Raw genomic sequence first — 24212 nt, forward strand, 5'->3', positions numbered from 1 at the left:
ACATATGCATACGCATGATTTTATTCACTGCACTGCACTGTTAAGTGAAAAGTTCATGAGCCTTAAAATAAAAAGTCAGCATATTACTGTATGCATTTTAATGAAAATTTTACACTTCTGGCTACAAAATGGTTGAGAACCAGTGGTGGGTAAGTTGACGCCTACAGGATGAACCTTCCTGGTATAATACTGTTAAATATTATTAGATTTTGCAATTAGCTGTAACGTCGTGCTGTTTATAAAAATGAGTACTGTAGATCCTCGTACACGCATTAAAAGCCTGCATCTACTCATAGCATTTCTACAATATATGCATCCTGTGGTTATTTATAGGATTTGGCTGTCCAATATAGTACAATGCAGGTCATTTTTTTTTCTGCAAATAACTCGAGCGCGTTTGGTTTCTTCCAGCCCCTACAGCAGCTTCCCTCGCCCTGGGTGAGCAGAGCTGACGGTGAGCTCGGTGGACGGTTCCGCCGTTTTCTCCGGTGCACATGAAGCGTGCACTCAGTGCACCGGCGCAGACGCTCGCGCTCTAACCTCCCGCAAGGAGCCGCGCTAATGCCCTACACTCATCTCTCTCTCTCATCGATATCATAAGGAAAACATAGCTACATTGTCTTATGCTTTTCGGAAACACTACAGTAGAGTGTAGTCACCAGGGGGCACGCACACGGTCTCGCGCTTCAGGAAACACTGTAACCTCTGCGATGCGCTCGCGGAATAATTCAGCCGTGTGTGTGCGTGATTCGCGATCTGCTCGGGTATGAGTGCGTGTGCGGCGGAGCTGGCACGAGCGTGCTGACGGTCTTCATATTGCCGAGTCGGTTGCCTTGCCTTGCCTTGCTGCCCCCGTCTCGTTCTCTCGCTCCTTCTCTCTTTCTCTCTCTCTCTTTCCCTCCGCCGCTGTTGGGAGCTGAGCTAACATGGCGACTGTACCAGTGTATTGCATCTGCAGATTACCGTACGACGTAACCCAGTTCATGATCGAATGCGATGCCTGCAAGGACTGGTTTCACGGCAGGTAACGGCTTTATATATATTTTTGAAATATTTCCTATTTTGTGTGCGAATGTGCCTCTATCTCGTACAACAGCTCTTGCGTTTGTGTTCGCCCAAAAGCGCGAGAGGCCGCTTGAAGAAGAAGAAGGCGGAGTTACATTTAGCTGTCTTTCTAGAGACATTCTTTTTTTTTTGGTCAACATTTTGTCAGTTCTAACCGTATTTATATTGATTCCCGTGTCATTCGGGTACTGTCTCGTGTATTTGGTGCTCTTTTGTGAGTTTTGAGTGTTTACCCTCGGTGTGTAGTGTATGTCGCGGGGAGAGCAGAGAGCAGCGGCTGCCTGCTGGGACTCGCGCTTATTTCATTATTCTGAATTAATAGCCTAATGTTGTTTAATTAAATATTATAATATCGTACCACCCTGGCTGTGCTTTAAACATGTTCTTCGGAGGTATTTCTATATCCTGAATCTGCCCTCGCTGTTCTAAGAGGACACGGGTCGCTCGGTGCTGGAGGAATAATAGGCTACTTGTGCCAGCTCTTCTATCACCTCATAGCCACACACACACATCATAACTGATCATATTTAGCACATTAAACACACTTTTCTAGTTCCTTGCTAAGCGAGAATGAACGTATAAGCAACCGGAACTCAGCCGTGTGGAGAAAACGGGAAAACGAGTTAAATAATGGATATTTCAGATCATTGTTTTATACACACACATACAGACAGACACACAGACACTCCAATAAACGCCTGTTTTTCTCATATTTTGTGTCCCTGAAGAATGCATGCACGCGCCACGATTTCGCGCGCGAGCCCGCTCAGCTCGTGAAGGCTCTCGTGTTGTTCATGTAAACAGTTGAAGCAGAGTTACAGCTCACTGACAGAGACATTTACGCGCCTATTTTAACCCTTTGATGTTCCGTATGTTCGTTAGAATGGGGAAAAAAGATCAAACGGTAGCAGTATATTCGGATCACAAAGCACGGTGCTGTTGTAGGTGGACAATTTGTGAAAAATTTATGTGCTAAATTGCCTATAACTCTATTGGGGGAGGTAAACGCGGACTGCCCGAGGGATCTTGTCCTCTAATCTGCAACGATATCGTTATAACACCATATTAGGCTTTGCAAACCTTTATCCAGCATGGACAATCTCGGTACATGGACACACACGTGACACACGATTTATTGTGCTGGTCAGACAATGGCCTGGCCCCGAGTGCCCTGTGTGTGTGTGTGTGTGTGTGTGTGAGTGTGTGTGTATGTACTCTACATGATGCTGCGTAATGCATGTGTGATGGCTTCATCCCTGCTATTTTCTCATATGTTCAGGATTTATACTAATTCTCTAGGCACTGGTGGTGTGTAGACATAATGTAGCTCAGCGACAGAGATAAAGCATCATTCTCGGTCTTCAGTGCATCCATACATCTATCTAACAACCTCTTTAGTCCAACCTTTGTATTTATAAAAAATTATATATATATATATATATATATATATATATATATATATATATATAAAATGAACAGTCTGGTCAACATTCACAGACTAGGGGCTATTTGAAAAGACCAATTAGCCTAATCTGCATGTTCTTGGGCTGTAAGGGAAACCCACTAAGCACACATAAAAACTCCTTGTACACAGACCCCAAGGTGAGAATTGAACCCTGAACCTGTTGGTGCATGGCAACAGTGCTAACCTCTACCCCACTGTGCCACCATCTTCAGTGCATGTGAAGCCTTTATTTCTTAAAGAGAGAGAGAGAAAAAAGAAACTGTGTCAATTTCGCTATGTACATGTTGCACTGACACCTGCAATGTGGAACAAACATGAAGTTTGTTGAATAAATCCTAACAGAGTTGAATGCACTCCTAGAGTGTGGTTTCATGCCTGCAGTATCAAGCGCACCTTTACATATTAGCACTAATTTGTTAATAACAACTGTGCACAATTTAGATTATACCGTTGTATCGTTCTGAATGTTTTATTGTTTTATTACGATTTATAATTTGTTCCGCTCATTTTCTACCCAAAAGTGATTCCCTGAAAATTCCTAACCAACATCAAGCTCTCCCCTGTTTTCCACACTCCTGCTAATGCTGTGTCAGGGCATTGTAACACACTCCTAGGAAAAAGCTATTTGCTGTTCTTGGCAAACATGCTTACAAATTCCCATGATTGGCTAGTGTCCCTGTGAATGACAGTGGATAGAGTATGCCACCCAGCCCACTTAGAGAGCACAGTCAGTTTTACTCCCTTGGCTCCTAGCCACAGATGGTTGTGGCATCTTTGAGATTTGAACTTGCAAACTCCTAGTGACATGGCAAATACTTTTCTGTTGCTCTACTTTTAGTTTTTTCCCTGAAAGCTTTTTGGTGAAAAAAAAGTAAAAAGAATAAATTATCTGCAACAGCTCACAAGGTCGGATATGTTAAAGCGACAAATGTCCAAATGTTACACTTTCGGCTGTTCCCATCAAGGGGTGTCCACAGTGTACCCTCCAACCTGCACAAAAATTGGCACAGGTTTTACGCCGGATGCCCTACCTGATGCAGCCGTCCTATTTTATCTGGGCTTGGAACTGGCGCCACGTCCAGTGGCTTTGGTTTGGGCATTGGTAGATAATTGAAGCCGTGCCTTCCGCATGGCAGGCAAGGAACCTACCACTGAGCCACCAATGCCTCTCCCCAAAAATGTCCAAAAATAAAATCAGTAATAAGTGATGCTGCCCAATATTACAAGCTACTGTTATGGATTGTTTTTTTAATGTACTGATTATTAAATATTGCCCGAGATTTCAGACCTGCAGATTTGTTTGTTGACTCTAATAACACTAAGATAGGTGACCTTCATTCACATCATCTTACTCAAAAGTTAACCTGCAGTCTGTTCCAGATATGGTTGTAGCCGCCATTGCTGATCTGATCGGAGAATTTTTTTATCCAGTTTTATCAAAAAGTGACAAATGAGAACGGTAAAATAAAGAAGTGTTTGTGTTTGGAGGACTCTATACCATTAATGGGATTTTAACATACAACCATTCAGTCACAAGCACATGATATTAATCACTGAGTTATTTCTGTGCTTGCGGTATTACCTCTTAGCCTCACGAGAACCGATAAAGGCTTCTAAATGAATGCTGTAATGTTTGCAACAATAAAATGCAAGTTCATTAGCTATGACATACTGTATTAGCAATTCAAAGCCCTCACAGACATACCTGAGAGTAAAACGGATTTCTGCGGACTCCTGCCTTCTAGCTCAGCCCCGCATGGTCCTATTTGTTGTGGGACTTCTTGTTTTGAGGTAGCAATGAATGACATCATCGCTCTCTCCTCGTCTCAGTCTGCTAGGCACTGAGCCAGTCTGAGCAACTGTGCGTCGCAGACGCTGAGGTGTATTCCATTAACAAGAAGTGAGGCATATTATCTCCTGCTTACTCTTTCATAACAGAGACGAGCATTACATGGAGTTTAACTCATTTTAATCATCTGTACAGTACGTGATTTTAATTCTGTGACTGGAAGCACTTAAAGGTCGGACATCTCAAAAACATCAAGCAGAACTGCATGCGTTAATGACCGTGTTTTATAACAAATGAAACTATTCTTCATCAGCTTGCCTGCTAAAGAAACAAACTTACTATGATCAGAGTTTAGTTTTCAAACTTACTTAACCTTAACTTGCACATCCTGTCTTTGGAAGCCACAAAAATCAACAAAGATGACGAAATCTATTCATAAAACAGTGTGTTACTAAGGATAGATGTGCAAACATGCATTACCAACATTTAATCACCGCACAACACAATCCTTCTTTAGAACAGTCAGGGCATACACATATAAAAGCATAGATTACATAGAGACTGTGGACCAAACTTTGGCACTTACAGTAGTGTGCAGTCAGAGTTTAGTTTGCATTATTTGTAAGACATACTACATTTAACACTACATCAAATGTGAGTCATTATATTCCAACCCTGTAGTCTTGCAGGCTGTAGACAGTCCAGGATTCTAAAGACTGCTGTCATACTGTATGTGGTGATATAGCCAGCATGGTGGTGCAGTGGGTAGTGTCGCTGGCTCACAGCTTTACAGTCCTTTCCTCGGGTTTTGAGCTCAGGTTACTATCTCGTCTGCCCTTGTCTGTGTGGGTTTACTCCCAGTTTTACATTTTCCTCTGACTGTTCAGAAACATGGTGGCAGTTGAATTGCTGCACTAAATTGCCCTTTGTGTGCGGTGCCCTGGCATCCTGTAAAGGGAGTATGTCTGCCTCGCACAAATTGTACCTGGGATAGGCTCCAGATTCACCAGGACACTGACCAGCTGTTCCTAATAAAGAATAAATGATTGACATATCAATAATCAATAATTATTTATGATTAATAATTAGTATGATCAATGATCAATAAGTCCTGAGTCAAAACAATGAGTCCTGGCCAAAACAGCAACAACAACAAAAAAACATTGAAACACATACATTTAAAACATAGTCAAAAAAAAGACGGAAAATTACAAAAAAAGGGTATATAGGCCAATTACAGTAATATCAACAACTTGTTCCGCTTCATAACAGAGATTATGTAAAACAGCGACATGTTTGCTTTAAGGCAAACTGTAAAAGACATCTAAAGGTATTCAGAAAAGAGAGTGTTTCTAGCATTATTCACAGGATGAATGAGCTAAACAGTGCATAACGTTTCTCAGTCACAAGATAAATGAATTAAACAGTGCATAACATTTCATGGAGGCATAGTGGCGTAATGGTTAGCACTGTGTTCTTGCACTTCCAGGATCGAAGGTCAGATTCCTACCTCGTCACTGTGCTCATGTCACTTCTGTGCATTGTGGGTTTACTCCACGTATTCTGGTTTCCTCCCGCAGTCCAAAGACATGCTAGGCTAAGTGGCATTGCTGGTAGCGTGTGTAAGTGTGCAGGTGACTGGGACTTAGTTACTTTGCTACATCACTCACTCACCTTCTATACCGCTTTATCCTGTATTCAGGAGTCGCGGGGACCTGGAGCCTATCCCAGGAGACTTAGGACACAAGGCAGGGTACACTCTGGACAGGGTGCCAATCCATTGCAGGGCACGCACACACACACTACGGGCAATTTGGGAACGCCAATTAGCCTAATCTACATGTCTTTGCACTGTGGGAGGAAACCGGAGTACCCGGAGGAAACCCACCAAACACGGGAAGAACATGCAAACTCCATGCACACAGAGACGGGAATCGAGCCTGGCCAGGAATCAAACCCGGACCTTGGAGGTGCAAGGCGACAGTGCTAACCACTACACCACCGCGCCGCCTACTTTCCTACATATATGTACTAATTTGATTCTCTGCACCTTCTACATGATTCCCAGCACATCTCTGTGTAATTACTGCCATACTATGTGCTGTTTCAAATAGTAAATATGATTATTTGTAGCACCAAGAATCAAGGCCCGGAGGCACAGGTTATGGAAGGCTGCTTTACACAAAAGAGACAATTTAGATTAAATAATCATCTTTTTAAATATATCTTTTAATATTTGATTTGGGGTTGTTTCTCCATCTGAACACACTACTGTTTCTTAATTACATTACCTCATCCAGCTTAGGGTGTATAATGGTAAAGTGAATTGTTTTGCACTGTTTAACTCATTAATCCTTACAACTCCTTAGATATAAGTGGATTAATCAAACTGATATGAGATGAACAGTTTTATTAGACAGTTTAAATAAAATGATCGGACATTATGTTGAAGAAAGTTGCGGTATCCGCGTAATGCATTGCAGATTGTCCGTGTGTGTAGATAATTTTGTTATGCAGTATGAGAAATCAAGTTTGTACGAGATACTGAACTTGACACAGTTTCAAGTTAGTATGTGATGACTATAGGACGTAGCTTAGCTTGAAAGCTAACTTTGATTTTTAAATAGAGATGCACCACCAATGGCCAAGAAAAAAAAAGTCTGACACACAAATTCTGATTTTGGCCAATTCCGATTGAATGACATCATACAAACATTTTGGTATCTTTTTTTTTAAATGACAAAAATCATTTAAGTTTTATGTTTGCATTAAAACATGGACTATTCAAAAAACTTTTCTCTAAAATCTCACAAGGTTACGGACTTTCTCTTACTCAAACAGAGCTTAAAAATGCTCTAGAGCTGATTTGTATGAATAATATATAAATAAAAATTAGGCTACAGCTACCAGCCTGGCAGGCAAAGGCTGTCACATGCGTCCTCGAGAACGTGTAAATCAGACAATATATATTTTTTAAGCTATTGCTCACGCACCATTAGGAGGTTACTGGCTAGTGTCTCTATGATAGATTTAGGAGTGCAAGCATGACATCCCTTACCTTACAGTACAGTCCCTAGACTACAGATACCTGTAGCAGTGGCTGAGATTTAAAAATGTGATCATAGAAACAATTACTGTATATCTGAGGATGAGCATTTACTTTTACATACTTTATTTTTTAAGTCCCCAACATACGAACATGTTCCTAAGACCAATTTGTTTGTAAGTTCAACAAACATTGTCTAGATACTAGGATACTAACACAACTGATTCTACACAGTATAAAACTAAACATGTTCCATGATCTTGTCCCTGGTCTTTAGAATCATGCCAATAGTTGAAAGATTGATGTTAAAAGAATAAGGGATGACCTCACCGTACCGGAATAAGGGATTTCACCTCATACCATTCTCTCAATTATTTTTAGTTTTGTGTCTATCATTACTGCTTGGCGCTTCTTAGCCCTACCAGTTTCATCGCTGCTGCTTTTACGCTGCATGCACATGACAATGTACGTCGGACATGGGACGGCAGAACTTATATAAATAACGTCAAAGGTGAAGCATCTGCAATTGCCATGTAGAAAAAAAACACTTAAAGATTGTTCAGTCAAATAAAAAAACTTTTTAGCAGGAGTTATTATCTCATGAAATAGCTAGTTTGATGTAGGCGTTAAGCACTCAATGCTAGTGGAATTATTTGCTCAGAGTAATTATTTAGGTAATGTTCAAGCTAGGTATGTTAATGTAAATTTGCTGCCAACTATTAGCAAGTAATAGCCAAAGTTAGCCGCTTAGTATAAAGTTCATGTTTTAGCTTAATATAAAAACTGTAGATATGGTTCACATCCTCCATTTTGTCTTTACCTATTCCGCTTACTTGGATTGTGACAGATGGCTGCAATTTGCTAAATGCTGAATTTAGGCCAACTGAAAGTGTCTACTTTTTCCTGGGAGTCCAGAACACCTTTGGCCACACCTTTGGCCTGATTTACATAAAATCTTTATACCAATGTAACATCATTACCTATGTCAGAAATCTAAATAACACATCTAAATAGTGTGTATGCATTATTATTACACATGCACACTATTTTATTATTGCAGCTTTAGTACAAAACTAAAGAGATTCATGTTGAATACCAAACATAAATTTATTTTGGGTCAATGATGAACATAAAGTTATATTTCATACTATTTAGTAGTAAGTGTAGATGGGGTGAACAGATCATAAATTCATTAAGTATCCCACCAGGCAAGTAAAAGATCTGGTTAGCTACCTAGTCCCATATGTAGCTCGGAAGTAATAACCTAAATGGCCAGGTTAAAAGCTGCAGCTATCAAAATGTGCATTAAACAAGCTAGTTAGCGTATTTAGCACATAGATACACGCTTGAGGAAAAAAATATTTTTTTTAAATGAAGATTAAACCTTTTAAACAATGTGACTTGTGCAAACCAAACATTAGCAAGTCACTTGTGAACGTTCCTGTTTTATTCTGACATTGCATTTAAAAGATATTACTTGTGTCTTTATTTTACTATAGCGGGAAAGTTCTTTTTCAAGTTTGTTCTGGACTTTACTCTTTTCCACCGCTTGGTCCAACTTTTGCTACATTGTAAATAAATTGCTGGTCCAGTATTATTGAGCCTCGAGCGAACTTCCGCCTTGACTGATGTGTGTAGTGCAGCAGGCAGTGGGATTTGGAGACTGAATGGTCACAGTCTTAAGCTGCTTCACTCCTCTGTGGATAAGTGTCACGTTTAAACAACATTATTCTAATGATCTTTGAAATGATAATTGAAACAGCTGTTTAATAACCAGTATATTTAACGAGGGGTAATTAACATTTTAAACTAATCAAACCCAAACTCCCTTGTTTCAGTTTGGGTCAGCTTCCTAAAAACTTCTTCTAACCATGTTGTTTTGCACAAACTAGTTTGCTACAATAGCATACTCGCTGGCACTAATACACACAGAAACACACAGAAAGAGAAGAGTCCCTGTGTTGCATTCACACAGCCTTTCCTGGCTGATTTTAGGTTAAAGAATGCCTGAAGTTTTTTGTCCTAGATTCTTTTTTTATTATTTTTTCTCTCTCAGCATTCAAGATGTAATTGGGGTTGAGATTTTGCTTAAGGCCTGGTCAAAGAGCTAAACTATTTCGAAATAGATTATAGATTATAAATCTAATGATTTATAGACCATTACGGAATTACACGATTCACTTGATGTTGTTTTAGGTGTGTTCTTGTTAGTTTTTAAGCTGCTCCCGTCGAGGGGTCGCCACAGCAGACCAGCCGATCTGAACACAACTAGGCACAGGTTTTATGCCAGAAGCCCTTTCTGACGCAACCCTCCCAATTTATCCAGGCTTGGGACCAGCACTGCATCCAGTGGCTGGGGTTTGGATGAGAATTGAGCCCATGGCAGGCAAGAGATCTACTACTGGGCCAACAATGCCTTTCCAGATTGTAGATTGATTGTTTTTTTCCAGATTGCGCTCCCTTTTATTCCTTTTGTGAAATATATGCAAAGGATAACCAACAAAATATGCCAGTTACTTAAACATGTTACATAGTGCAATTAGGGCACTTATGTTGAAACATTAGGGATAAAGTTTGTGGTGGGGGTTGTAGTCAGGTGGCAGGGGCATCGTCAAGTGCCGCTCTGTGAAGGGACACACCCAAGAAAAAAGTGGCTGGCTAGTGTAGGGTTGGGTATCATTCGTTTTTTATACCGGTGGATCGCCAAATCGATACTTTTAAAACGGGCTGGGGCCAAAACGGTGCCTAAAACAATACTTTACAAAAGCCACAAAAGATGGTGGATGACTCAAGAATACATTTTTATTGAACAAAAAAAAATTCTCCTTAGTCAAATTAGCTTTCTTTGCAATGGTAAATGGGGTCACTGTTGTAGTGCTACTAGTACTAGCTGGAAAGCCATAATTATAAACAGAATCCATGTTACATTAGTATTTTACAAATCGTTTGACCATTTGTTAGCATGAATTGCAAGATTTGCATTTTGCAATTAACATTATGTTAGCCTACAGTACTACTAACCTGCGGAAAGGCTGTTGTCGTCATTATAATCGGTGGACTCCTTTTTGCTACGGTTGGTATGACTGGGCTGGGGTCATCCACACCGACAGTGAGATGCTTCCACACTTTAGAGTTTTTGTGTTATTGTTCACTCCAGTAAGCGTGAACTGTCAGAGCTTTCAGAGTCAACGCGAAGGATGTTGTCACCAAATAATCGATGGCACAATTACATGAAGTGTTGGGGGCCATTACTTTTTAAAGTAACCAATTACATTACAAAATTACTGTCTTTACAAAGTAATCAGTTACATTACAGGGTTACATTCTGATAAAAGTAACTAGTCAGAGTACTTTTCCATTGCAGAAAATGAAAACTCCTTCGAGATTCCTCATGCATGTTGTTTTAGTCAAGACCTTTATAATTATTTTATCATCATCACTCAGCGAAGTTTGACCCATAATCTGTTAACTACAGTACTAACACCCCTATCTCACCTACGCGGTTTTGCGCGGTGGCCGTTAGTACGGTTCATCATAATTCACCGCCAGTTTTGGCGCTGTGATTTTCAGAGGTTTCCATCTTTCCGCATGTCGGTCCTCACATAGTCAAACCGTTTAGGTGAGATATGGGTATAAGAGCAGGAATAACAGAGGGGGGCGGGTTTATCGAGGGGAGGCTTGTAGGACGACTTTCACACACACACTGATGGATTGGGAATGACTGCTGTCTGGCTCACGGATTGCATAAATTCTCTAAATAACAGATTACATTTTTAAAAAAGTAACTAAATAACTTAGTATTTAAATGTACACTAACGTGTTACCTTGTAACGCGTTACACCTAACACTGTACATAAATCGCTTATAGAATGATCAATTGGTTAATCATGTATTTCAATCACTGGTACCGGCAACACAGCATATATAGGTCAATGACAAATAAAAATATATGTATTTTTCAAATTCAGTTCATCATATTGCCTAATTGACTTGATTCTGTTTGTAAAAGTGTCTCCCCTAGATATAATTTTACTATTAGTTTTAAGGCTAACTGGCCAGAAATAATGAGTTTTCAATGGAACTGAAATTTTTAATTACTGTTTCGAGAGGTACTTTACTGCTTAATCTTAATGAAGAGTTTTGTGACGTTCACTCTTATTCCCTTTCGACCAGCCCTGTGATCAGCAATGTGTCAAAAAATGTAGCCCAGTCAAAACAAAAAAACTAAACAAAAAAGCTTATTATGTCTATGATCAGGCATGTTCAGTTTCAATGGAAGGCAAAGGATGTATTATTTAAGCACCTTAACGCTGACATTGAAAAATAAAAGAGCTGGTTATTCATGAATAGCTCACTGGATATTTTCCTCTGTGAATCCACAGGCTGCATTTCTACCACAGATGCGTTATCACTTTGTTCAAATTCACTTCTCGATGATGTGTTTGTTTTGGAGTGACTTGCCACTTAACTGAGTAATTCATTAAGGTGCTTTTCTCCTGCTGCACCATCTATGTTAATCAAAAAGCTTTATACCAATTATGTTAATTGGTAGGGGAAAGTAACCTAGTCCACCACGGTGAAGTGTGAATACATTGCATTGTTGATTTATCATATTTTCACTTTCATCTCTTACTCAGTTGGAAGCAATTATCAGTTACTTAAAAACGCTTATTGCTGTTCTGTCTTTGTTAAATGAGTTCCTGTGAAATATTGTTACTACTGAGGCTGAAAGAGAGCATTAGTAATGTATAAAAAAGAATTCTGAAGTCTCCATGTTGCTAACTTTAGACAAGCGTCTGAGATTCTCCAGCAGCATGCTCTTTATTATGACTGCTCTTGATGCTCAAGAGAGCTATGAAAATGCATTATCTTGAAGCACTCTATGCTTAGCGCAGCACATTCAATGTTCCATTCCCTCCAAAATTAAAATAATTACTTTAGAAGCTTCAGAGTCACTTTTGACCTTTATATATACTGTGAATAATATTTATTTATTTGTTTTTATTTTTTCTACCGAAACCCTTTTGCGTATTTTTACCAAGGTGGCCAATAATTCTGGTGCTGACTGTAGGTCAGTGCAGTTTTGGCCTTCGTAGTTGTTCAGCCTTATCTCACACTGAAAATATACAAAGTTCAAACTTATTTTACACAAAATATATCAGAAAATATTATATATATTTGAACAAAATTAACTGTAAATGTTACTGTAACTGATTAAACTGATGGTGTGCTTCTGTACGTTTTTTACTTTTTTCTTCTTGGTCTTGAGAATTCCTTAAAAGGACAACCATAAATTCCTGTTTTAGGAATAAATGTAAGGCGATATAGAAGCCCAGTTCCCTTCCATTCATTATCATAGGGGACATTAGAGAATACACAGATGAAATGAAACAAGAGTGTGTTGGCCTAGATTTAACCATGCAATTTATACATCTATTCCTACAGCAATATTTAACAAGTTTAAAACAACCAGCGCTGTAACAAGTTCACATGGGAGAAAACACAAGTTGTTTGCTACTATGCACCAACATGTGTAGGTTGACAAAACAGGCATGCAAAGATCACAGAGATCTGCAGATGGTGGTAACACCGAGTCTCTACATCTACATTAAGACACCGCGTCTATGCAAATTATTTGTACAGCATAGCAAGAAAAAGCTTTTGATTTCATTTAATTGAAATGCAGGCCTACCAACATAAAAAAAAAAAAATTGCATTCAAAAAACAGTATGGGTGCTGGTTTTAGTTAATATTTTAATGCTATACATATGACGGACAGAAAATGTGTTTGCCAAAGAAGCTACTTCTGAAGTTTATGCAAAATGGAAGTGAACAATCTTACTTCCCTAAAAATTTCAAGTTGCTAACTTCAGCTGTTTTAAAGAGATGATTTTATATGTGCCCCAAAAATGTTATAGTGTCTCGCTTCAAACAATAATAATTTCAAATGCAAATTATGTATATTTCTTTAAGCATAAATGATTTTAGAAGTATATGACCTGTAAAAATTGTTGCTTAAATCAAATATTTCCGGTTTTTGGTAAAAGTTAAAAAAAAAAAAAATGTAGTGTTCATGTCAAATTCATATTGCAATATCTTATCAAATTTTTTCTGAATGACAATGAAGATTATTGAAAAAAAAAATACTACATAAAAGAGCATGAAATTGTATTCAGCAAATGTGTTTTTTTTTTCGGATAAAAATGAAGCATGGATTAGAAGGTGAGAAGCATTAAGTATTATAAATAATGGTGTTATATGATTTTATCTGAAAATTCACTTTTTCACCAAAAAAAAGAACTGGTGACAGGTGAGACCCGTTTTAGCACCAATACTACGCTTTGTCCAATAGATTTGTTATGACTTACAATACACCAAAAATACATCAAAAGAAATCTTTTCCCCAATTGATGTCTGAATCTATAATAATTGACAAATTACGTTTTGTTTTTACCTGATACCCCTGAAAGCCCCGCCCGTTCCCTGTTTGTAATCATTTCATCTCTGCTCGTCTTAACTTGATTTTAGTCCTTGAATCACGCAGTGCCCTCACTTTCTGTGCAGTAAGTGGAAAGTTTGCTAATGGCAAATCAAATGATGTTAATGTAGTGTAGATGTAATCTACCTAACATTAGACATCAGTATATACAGTATATATTTACCATTGGTTATTTAATTATTTTAGAGATGCCACCCAAAGTTTTTAGCCAGTCATAAACCTGAGGAAAAAAAGAAATAGCTGATACATTTTGATTGAAATAAATAAATAAATAACTGAGCCTATAACAAAGTGTAACATCAAACAGTTTACAAATAATTTTAACTATTTTGCTAATTGTTACTTTTAATATGACACTCACCCAAAACATACATCCAAATCCACACAGAAATCGACTACAGAATCAGACGTTCTCATGGCTGACCCTGACCTCCCATTGAAACATGTGGCGAGTCCACAGAAGAACAGGATCAAAGACCCTGGAGGTGGTTATGTTGAGGTTAGATTTGAGGTTAGGGTTAGATCATATTTCAATGTGTTATTGAGCTAACTGACCTCTATATACCTCTATATCCATATTTACAGAGGATGCCAATAATTCTGCAACTGAATATGTTCAGCGCCGTAAAAAAGTATTTGCAGCCTTCATGATTTCTTTATTTGGCATATTTGTCACATTTAAATGATTCAGATCATTAAACAAATTTTAATATTACACAAAGATAATCCCTGTAAATACAAAATGGTGATTTCATTTATTAAAGGGGTCATCCAGAAACATTTTTCATTAAATGTTAATATGATCTTTAGGGTCCTAATGAAAAGTTTGTAATATATTTAATAAAAAATTCTCAATGGTTGTGTAAAAAAACACTACTTTTAACTGGTAAAAACTAGCTCTGTTCTCAGCAACCTGTTTCAGTACATTGTCCTTTAAATGCTTATGATCTCTGCTGAGCCCGCCCCCCCAGTTCTGTGGGGCGTGTCTTCACAACACATGTGGGGTATAGCCACTGGAGTGTAGTCCAGTGCGGGCAATGCTTTGGACTGCATTACCCACAAAGCATTGCCCAGAACGCAGTGCGGGCAATGCTTTGTGGGTAATGCAGTCCAAACTGAAAAACGCTGGAATATAGAGTATATATTAAGTACGGAACCTACCCGAAAGTTTGTAATATCGCCTGACAAAGCAGAAATTAAAAGAACGGACATGCATCGACTCGATTTGTCTTTCTCATCACTGCATGGGCATGAATTAACGGGCTGTTACGCTACCGCGAGCAACAACAACAAAAGTGGAGAAGCTTACTGAGAGAGATACGGTCGCGATGTGTTTACTGATGTGTTTACATGACTTCTTAATCTTCAACAGACATCGTTATAAACCATCTAACGTAACAAAGGTAAGCATAATATAGTTTTTCCGACTACGTACACAGTTTGCAACTAGACAATCACCTTAATCCATTGTTTATCATAAACGGGCGATTAGGGATTATATAGAGACGGATGTACATAGAGAAGACGACATAACAAATAAAGACAAGTTAACTTACACTCCGCATTCATCATTATTATTAAAAAAGGCGATCTGCAAAGATTCATAGAAAAAGAAATTACTCACCGAGCCTGGTGAAGATGAAGCAAGAACACGAAGCGTTAGTACAGATCCATTTTTCAGGAGCAGCTTCCTAGCAAAACCTGCTTTATATTGACCCGCGTTTATAAAGCAGTCTGGTAAAAAATGATTAGTGCAAACATGAACGCATTTAGGTAAATCGGCGGGGACGTTAGCTTCAAAAACTAAATTCAGCCACTGCATCCTCAGCGGCTCAGATGTCGGTAGTAAATGACAACTGCTGTGTTCGCTTTTACACCCAACAACTGTACACCACACTCGCTTAGGCGGCATTTTGCTCCAGCGGCGAAAAACAATGGCCGACAGCTTCTTCATACTCGGGGCGGGTCTTTGCTAAAACACCAGTGTCAATCAACTAGTGTAGGAGCGGCCTCTTTTGGTGTGGCGTCACACTGCAAGACATTTGCGATTGGCCTGATTTCAGAAGGGGCGTGTTATTTTAATAAATGAAAAGAAAATCACTGGGCGGCTCTTTATCATCGTAGAGATAAACACACAGTTCAGTCCAAACAGCTTAAAAAAGTGCATGTAGGCCTGTATGACCCCTTTAAGGAAAAAGCTAAACCCTGTCTGGCCCTGTGTGAAAAAGTTTTTGCACCTAAACCTAATAACTAGTCCAGAGGTGGACTTGCTGGTGGGATTCAGATCCTTGTCCTACTGCATAACTCAAGTGCACTGACGGCCGGACCATTCTCTTTCAGGATTTTGTGGTAGAGAGCAAAATTCATGGTTCCATTAGTTATGGAATGTCATCCAGGTCCTAAAGCTGCAAAGCAAACTCAGACAATCACACTTACACCACCATGTTTGACTGATGATACTGTATGATTTTTTTTTTTTTCATGAAATGCTGTGGAAGTTTTACGCCAGATGTAATGAGACGCGCAACTTCCAAAAAGTTTTGTAGGATATTACCCTAAAAGTCCTGGTGATAATCAAGTTTTTTTTAGCATGGTGAGACAAGCCTTTGTGTTATTTTTGGTCAGCAGTGGCTTTCACCTCGGAACTCTGCCGTGGATGCCATTTTTGCCCAGTCTCATTCTTTCTGTTGAACCATGAGCACTGAACTTAACTGAGTCAAGTGAGACTTGCAGTTCTTTAAATGTTGTTCCCGGTTCCTTTATGAGCTCCTGGATGAGTCGTCTTTGTACTCTTGGAGTAATTTGGTAGGCCCGCCACTCCAGTAAAGGGACAACTTTAAAAAAAAAAAAAAAAAAAAAAAAAAAAAATATATATATATATATATATATATATATCATTCATGGACAATGTGTCTGTCCGTGGTTTGCCTAAAAACGACTTTGTAATTTTTTCAGACTGATACGTGTCAATTACTTTGTTTCTTATCATTGTTACTTAAATTTTTTTACATCACGCCATGATGTGAAATCTTTTAGAGTGCTTCACTTTGTCACACAGGTTTTATCAAAGTGATTCCTAGAATCAACAGGTGTGGCGGTAACCAGGGCTGGGTGTGGCAGGTGAATTTCAACTCAGCTTTCAAAAAAAAAAAATTAAGTGACAAAAAAAATCACAGTTCATTCATGAGTTTGAGGGTAAACCTGGTAGGTTCGGACATTTTGTTTACCTTAATAAATGAAAACTGCATTTTGTATTTACTCAGGTTATCTCAGTGTTATATTTAAATTACTTTGATGAGCTGAATCTTTTAAGTTAAATATGCAAAAAAAACCTACAACAATTGTTTTGAGAGACCTGAAAGAAGAAAGATGAACGCTTGATACTAACGTGCTGCCTGATTTAGGATGCATTTGTACAAGTATTTCCTAGTGAAGGCGTTTGTGTCCTCTGAGACGCTGATGATTTAATAATGTTACCTACATGTGGACAGAGTGCATAAAGGACATATTTATGTTTTGTAATGGGTTTCAGATTTTTCCCTTTTAAGGTCCACATTGCCCACTGTGTGAATGAAGTGAACACACACTGTTATGTTCTCTGCATATGGCAGTAATATTCTGTTGGCGAGAAGCCCACATGGGTGACTCCTAAGCAATAGTTCCATCCCACTCTGTATGGTTCCCCCTTCTGGCAGAAATGTGGAAGGTTTGCATTAAACTGTGTTGATGAACCAGTGATACTAAGGAGCTTTTAATGAGCTTGTGTATTTTGCTATTTATTGCATTTGGTTTATTTACAGCTTATAAACGTATTAAATGCAAGCACGAATTTGTCATTTTAAAACGACTTCCACTTCCACAATAATCATATGATTTTGGTGAATGGCATGGACATATCGAGTGGCACTGCCACCTTACACATTATAGATTGGTCCATGTTCTCCCAGTGAATGTGTGGGTTTCTTGGGGGTTTCCAGTCTCCTCTCACTTCCTTAAAAACCTGCTGGTAGATGTACAGTAGTTGTGACTTGATTGCCTCTAGATGTGTATTTAATGGATCTGACTACAGTAGTTCCTTAATAGCTGAATAGAGAGCTGCTTAGCCACGGGTGTTTTTTGGGTATAGTCATGCATTTTCTAGGAAATCAGATAAAAAGATCCACCTTTAAACATAAATAACAACAATAAATAGCACTAAAAATATTATTTTCTGTCGATCATTGTTTATTTAAAAATGTATTTTTATGTTTGACCATAAATAGGCTAATTAGTATCTTGTACTTGTATGACATTTGCACACATTTGGTGTAAACTTTATTATTGTAATGATCAACAGCAGTGTAAAGTGACAGCTGGCATATGATACATGGAGTTTACTACTGTATGCACAATAAGTAACACAATGCTTCTTTGTGTATTTTGTAAACTATAAATATAATATGTGCATTTAGATAATGTGGTTTTAGCTGCATTTAAAATATAATATAACATATAGGCTCTGTTTGTTATATTTGGTCATTTTTTATTTTGACAGATTTTTACTTAGTGGTTAGCACTGTCACCTTGCAGGCCCGGGTTCGATTCCCGGTCAGGTTTGATTCCTGATTTATATTAGGTTCATTGGCATTCCCAAATTGCCCTGTAGTGTGTGCGTGTGTGTGTGTGTGTGTGTGTGTGTGCCCTGCAATGGATTGGCACCCCGTCCCCATCCAAAAATGCCAAACAGCTTATTTAAATGAAAGGACATAATAAAACATTAGAACTTTATGATGTAATATAGGTACTGGATAATATCTGTAGCTCCAGTACACATGGCTTGATTTGATTTAAATATCCCAGTGTAATAATATCCAGTTTTCATCTTTGATTTGTGCATTCTTTGGTCTCATAATCTTTTTATATGTTTATTATATTGTAGCTGTGTGGATGTGGATGAGGATGACGCACCGGACATCGACATTTACCACTGCCCCAACTGCGAGAAAACACACGGCAAATCCACCTGTGAGTACTCTTAAAGCTTCAGCTAACTGAGCTAAAAACTATATATTGTTAATATATATGTTATAATATATATTTTAGAATTTCATCATATTACAGTGTTCAAAAGTTTTCTTTCCTGGATTATGAGAAAGAGATGTCACACACTCTACAGTATACAGTATGCCATAGGGAAGTGTCTGAAGATGAGACTAGCAGAGTTCCGATGATTATTTATGTAAATGCTATGACTCCTGAAAAGCTCACAGAAACATTTTTTTGGAGCTCCAGCTGCTCATAACACGCAATATTGACTTTAGATTTAGGATTTGTCAGAGGACCCATTTATAGTTTCCCCCTCTCCTGAATTATAATACATTTGTGATATTGTGCAGCTCTTTATGCATTGTGTATTACGTTTTACATACTAAAAAAGACTTTTTAATTATAATTTAAACCTCTAGACACAAACATGTTACTTTTTTGTAACATGCACAGTTACTTTTTTGGCCTTTTCTCGCTAGCTCCTGCATTTATTGCATGCAATTTTTAATATACAGTACAGAAGTTAATACATTTATGAATTAATCTCTAATATTAATGCTGCTTGGTTGAAGTTTTTGGTAAAAAATCTATTTTTAATTATAAATTCAACATATGAGTAAGTGCAGTAAATGCACAACAGCAACGCCACTTCTCAGGAACTCAAGCTATGTGTGGGTAAACCGGTGACTTTGGCTAAAAGATATGCCTTTGGCACTTTTTCTTTGCAGTGAAAAAGAAAAAGAACTGGAATAAACATGACACAGGGCAAAGCGGAGACGTCAAACCGGTTCAGAACGGCAGTCAGGTGTTTATAAAGGAGTTGCGCAGCAGGACATTCCCAAGGTACAGCAGTGTTTGCTCAATTTTATTTTTCATTATTACTTTATATTTTATTTAAATTTATGTATTAATAATGTATGGAGCCAAAACAACCCGTTGCAAGTTTTTCAGTGCCTCAACACCAGCACCGCAAAGGACAAATATATATATATATATATATATATATATATATATATATAAAGACAAGACATGCAGAATGCAGAATAGAATGAATCTCACATTTCTCCAAACCTGATGTATATCACATGCATGGTTTGAATTACAGGGAAGCCTAAGGGGAGCTCAGCTCACCTGAAAAGGACACAAGTTCCCTTAAAAGCCTCTGCCGAGACTCTAAAATTGTCCACTTTTGTGTTGTTGGTTATATTTAGTTTTTTACTCAAGTTTCTAAAAAATATAGAATATATATATATAAATATGGCATCGTTGTGTGTTGATTTGCTCACTACATTCCGTTTTCCAAACATCTGTCCCTAATAATTAACACAATTCTGTGTCTATTCCTGCTGTGGCCACCCATGCATGGCAGTGCTCCGCTCGAATTATTAGATTTATGTAGCCACCTGTGCTCCTCATCAATGAGTGGCTGGTGTATTTGAATTGCAAGTTTGCAAGTCATTAATTAAGAAAATAAACTGTTTATTCCATATTTCGCCCTGGTTTATGGATAGTCAGAATGTCAAAACAGAAACAGCCAACGATTGACAAAAAGGTGTGTATTAGATTCCGGAAGATACCTGTGTCCTTTTTTTTTTTTTCAAGTTTGCGTTTTTGTTTGTTGTGATTAGGATTTTAAACTTCTTGCGTTAATTCCTATGTTGTTGTGGTAATATAAAATGTTGCTAAGGGTATTAACTGCCTGCAATTGTAAGATCAGCTTCATGTACTTCATGCAGAAAAGTACATTTTTTTCACGTTGTTGGGCAATTTATTTATGCATGTGCATGTGATAATGATCTCCCAAAAGCCTGAAAAGTAATTCAAACCTGATCATGGGATATTTCTGTAACTATCCAGATAGATAGATAGATAGATGATATATTTTGGATGGTCTTGAGTGAAATCTCTTATTTCTCTATTTGGACATAGGTATATTTGTGCTCCAGGGTTGCCAGATCACAACACAAACTTCAGCTGGATAAATAATATCAGTATTAGAACTCATACTGTACCTCGACTATCTGGCCATGCTACCTGCTCAACTTTTCCTTGTCAATACGTGCTTCCCTTAAATCATTAAATTGCAGCTGCTCCCTCTTGTGGTGTATAAATTAATAGATAAGTGAGCTATGGAACATTATTATCCAAAACAAACATTATCAGTTAATACATTTTTAATTGATTGAAATCTTATTATTTATTTTTTTTTATGTATGGTAAAAAAAAAAAAAAAATATATATATATATATATATATATATATATATATATATATTTTAAAAAAAAGTAAAACAGGTGTGTTTTGTTAGTGAATTGCTAGTTTATTAAAAAGTAAAGACTTAAATATTGAGAATACAGTATACAACAGAATTTACTCTTTTAGTGTTCTGCACTCCTGTAACTCCTGTATAAGAAGGTGAACTGGCACCATTTAGGACACAGTGATGTGCTTCCTCATTGCAGCTCAGAGGACGTAGTGGTCAAGCTCAGTGGGAACCAGCTGACCTTAGACTATCTAGAAGAAAACGGCTTCAACGAGCCCATCCTAATCCAGAAGAAAGAGGGCCTTGGGATGACCATGCCTGCTCCCACTTTCTACGTCAGTGATGTCGAAAACTATGTTGGTAAGAATTTAGACCTTTCAAGGCTTGTTTTATGTCTGCGTTTCTTTACTGGTAAACGTGAAAATAATTATTAATACATTTTCATAAGTCACAGTTAAGAGGGTATACCAGAAAACCCAAAAGGGCACAGTGTGATATAAGAGTATAGATAAAAATGGCACTAAACTGATGCCAAGTGCAACACAAGATTCCTAAAAGTTGCATGAAGTTGTTTTTAAAATCTTGTGTTGCACTGGGCATCGAATTGTAGTGCCATTTTTATATATACTGGAATATCACACTTAGTATCCAGATAATAAGCCTATTATCACCTTTGTTTGGTGGATACAATATATATAATTTTATAGGTCTTATAAAATGTAAATTACTAAACCCATTCAAAATTTGTTAACCATTTTTTATGTCTTAAGTAATTTACATTTTAAGAGACAAATTTTCCTATAAAGTTATATATATTGTAAAATATGCAGCTGTAATTCCATAGACCTTATAATTGATATACAGAGCTAGAAAAAAATAGATCACTGTAAAATTTAATAGCTGTGTGTTTTGGTAAAATGAAAAGTTTAGTTTTATTCTGTGAACTACTGAGAACATTTCTCCCAAATTTACCCAAAGTACCGGGCCACACAGAAAGAATCAAATATATATATTAAATTTTATTTCCATTTTATTGACTATTGGCGTCTGCTGTGTTTTATTTTTGAAAAATTATCAAATTGTTTCCATCTGCACATCACAACATGTGATTCACATGCTCCAAACCCACTCTCTCTAATAAAAGTCGCCTGAAATAAAAAGTATGCTTGAAGCAACCTAAAAATGCAACAAAAGCACAAAAAATCCTGCTTCCATTCCCAACAACCTATCTTTGTGAGACGGGGTCGTCTGCAGAGACAGCAACGAAAATGAAATTACGGAGCAGATTGGATATGAGGAATACACTTTAAGTCTCACTGTCCCTCATCACTCCTACTGTAGATGGGAACATCCCATCGCGGCTCACACTGAATCTGTGTTATTGTATGTGGTATATATTATGCATTTTATTATGCTCTGTTACGAGCTTGTGACGGTCAGGCCTTGGAAAACTGTCTTGCATAAAAAAAAATCGGTCTGAAAAGCGGAAAAGGTGCGAAAAAGGTTGGGATAAGCATTTCACTACATTTCGTACTGTGTATGACTGTGTATGTGACAAATAAAATTTGAATTTGAGACCACGGATCTGGAACATGAATTTTGAAAAGGGCAACATATCAAAATAATAAAAAGATGCAATATATACAGATCCTTAACAATGCAAAGAAAGTGTGTCAGTATTCATTTTAAACAATACAGTACTAAAGTTTTAACTAAGTAAGATTAAGAAATCTGTATTTTTTGGATAACCCTGATTTGCAATCATAGGATTCATGTGTCTCTGCCAGTCTTTGCTGTTGGGTAAGTTTATGCCACTTTTGGCACAAAAATTTATGCAACTCACCTTTGTTTGATGGCTTGTGACCATCCATCTTCTCCTTGCTTACATTCCTGAGGTTTCCTCGGTAGGGTCCTGTTTTGCTGAAGCACCCCCAGATCATCACTGATCTTCCTCTACATTTCACAGTTGGTGCGAGACACTGTGTTTTGCAGCGATCCGCAGGTCTCCATCTAACCATAAGATAACCAGGTGTTGACAATCGGACTTATCAGAGAGGATGACCTTACGGTGCAATTCCTGTTGTCTTTTGCAGACCTCAGCCTAGCACTTCTTCGCTTCGCTTCGCACAGATGAAGGTGCCTTTTTCTACAGTAGCTTTGAATAACCTCAGCCTGCCTCTAGGAGCCCGTTTTTGAACTGTTCTCCGCATGCACTTTACCCAAGATTCAGTTTGCCACTGTGTTGGAAGGTCACTTGATGACATCCTACGGTTGTTGAGTGACATTTGAATGAGTTTGCGGTCCATCCTGTCAGTGGAGATTTGTTTTCACTCTGCCATTCTGTAGCTTTGTTGCCCCCAGTGTATACTGCTTGAACTTGTTCGTGTGTACTGCCACCTTTGAAACTTTAAGAAGGGAAGCGACCTGACACTCATTGTCTCTATGTGTCAGTAAAGCCAGGATTGAACCCTTCTTTTCCTCATGCAAAGATTTTCTTTTCAACTCTTTTGTCATTGTCAGTGCATGTGTTAAAGTTCCAGTTACCTGGTCACATTGCAAGAGGAGAGTGATGATCACAGCAGCGTTTTCATACTTTTCCTCATTAAATAAGATTTGATCCAGGTGATCGCCTTATCAGTACCTCATAAAGCAGAATGAGGTGCGCTTGTGTTGGAATTTTTAGAAAGAATTGCAGTGGCCTGTTTTTTTCACAGCTCTATATTATTTTATAATTATAAATGCAGTTGGTATGCAATTTTTAATTATCTAAAAAAGTCATGTATTTTTTTAAAGTCTATAAGAGTCCGATAAATTGATTGTTTTAGGTGGTTATATAACTTAATCATTTAAAAAATTTTAAAAGAACTAGAAAAAATCTAATACTGTTTTATTACTGACAATTGGTATTATTTTCCAATTGTCACAGTACTGTTTCATATGCAGTTAAAAAAAGGATTAAGTGTAAGCAAGAATAAATTTCATCCATCTGGAGCCTATCCCAGGAAACTTAAGGCACGAGGCAGGATACACCTTGGACAGAGTGTCAATCCATTGCAGGGCA

General features: G+C 37.8%; 1 protein-coding gene across 1 annotated transcript in view; it reads left to right on the plus strand.

Moving 5' to 3' along the window:
• Positions 1-651: 651 nt before the first annotated feature.
• The window catches only part of phf2 (PHD finger protein 2), a 54826-nt gene continuing 31265 nt past the window's right edge, over positions 652-24212 (plus strand). The window contains exons 1-4 of the mRNA XM_053484349.1: positions 652-1024; positions 18783-18868; positions 19618-19732; positions 21351-21511. Coding sequence (XP_053340324.1) covers positions 927-1024; positions 18783-18868; positions 19618-19732; positions 21351-21511 — 460 coding nt within the window. The 5' untranslated portion in view covers positions 652-926. The remainder of the gene's footprint in view (positions 1025-18782; positions 18869-19617; positions 19733-21350; positions 21512-24212) is intronic.

This window comes from Clarias gariepinus, chromosome 23, assembly GCF_024256425.1.
Source record: "Clarias gariepinus isolate MV-2021 ecotype Netherlands chromosome 23, CGAR_prim_01v2, whole genome shotgun sequence".
NCBI lineage: Eukaryota > Metazoa > Chordata > Actinopteri > Siluriformes > Clariidae > Clarias > Clarias gariepinus.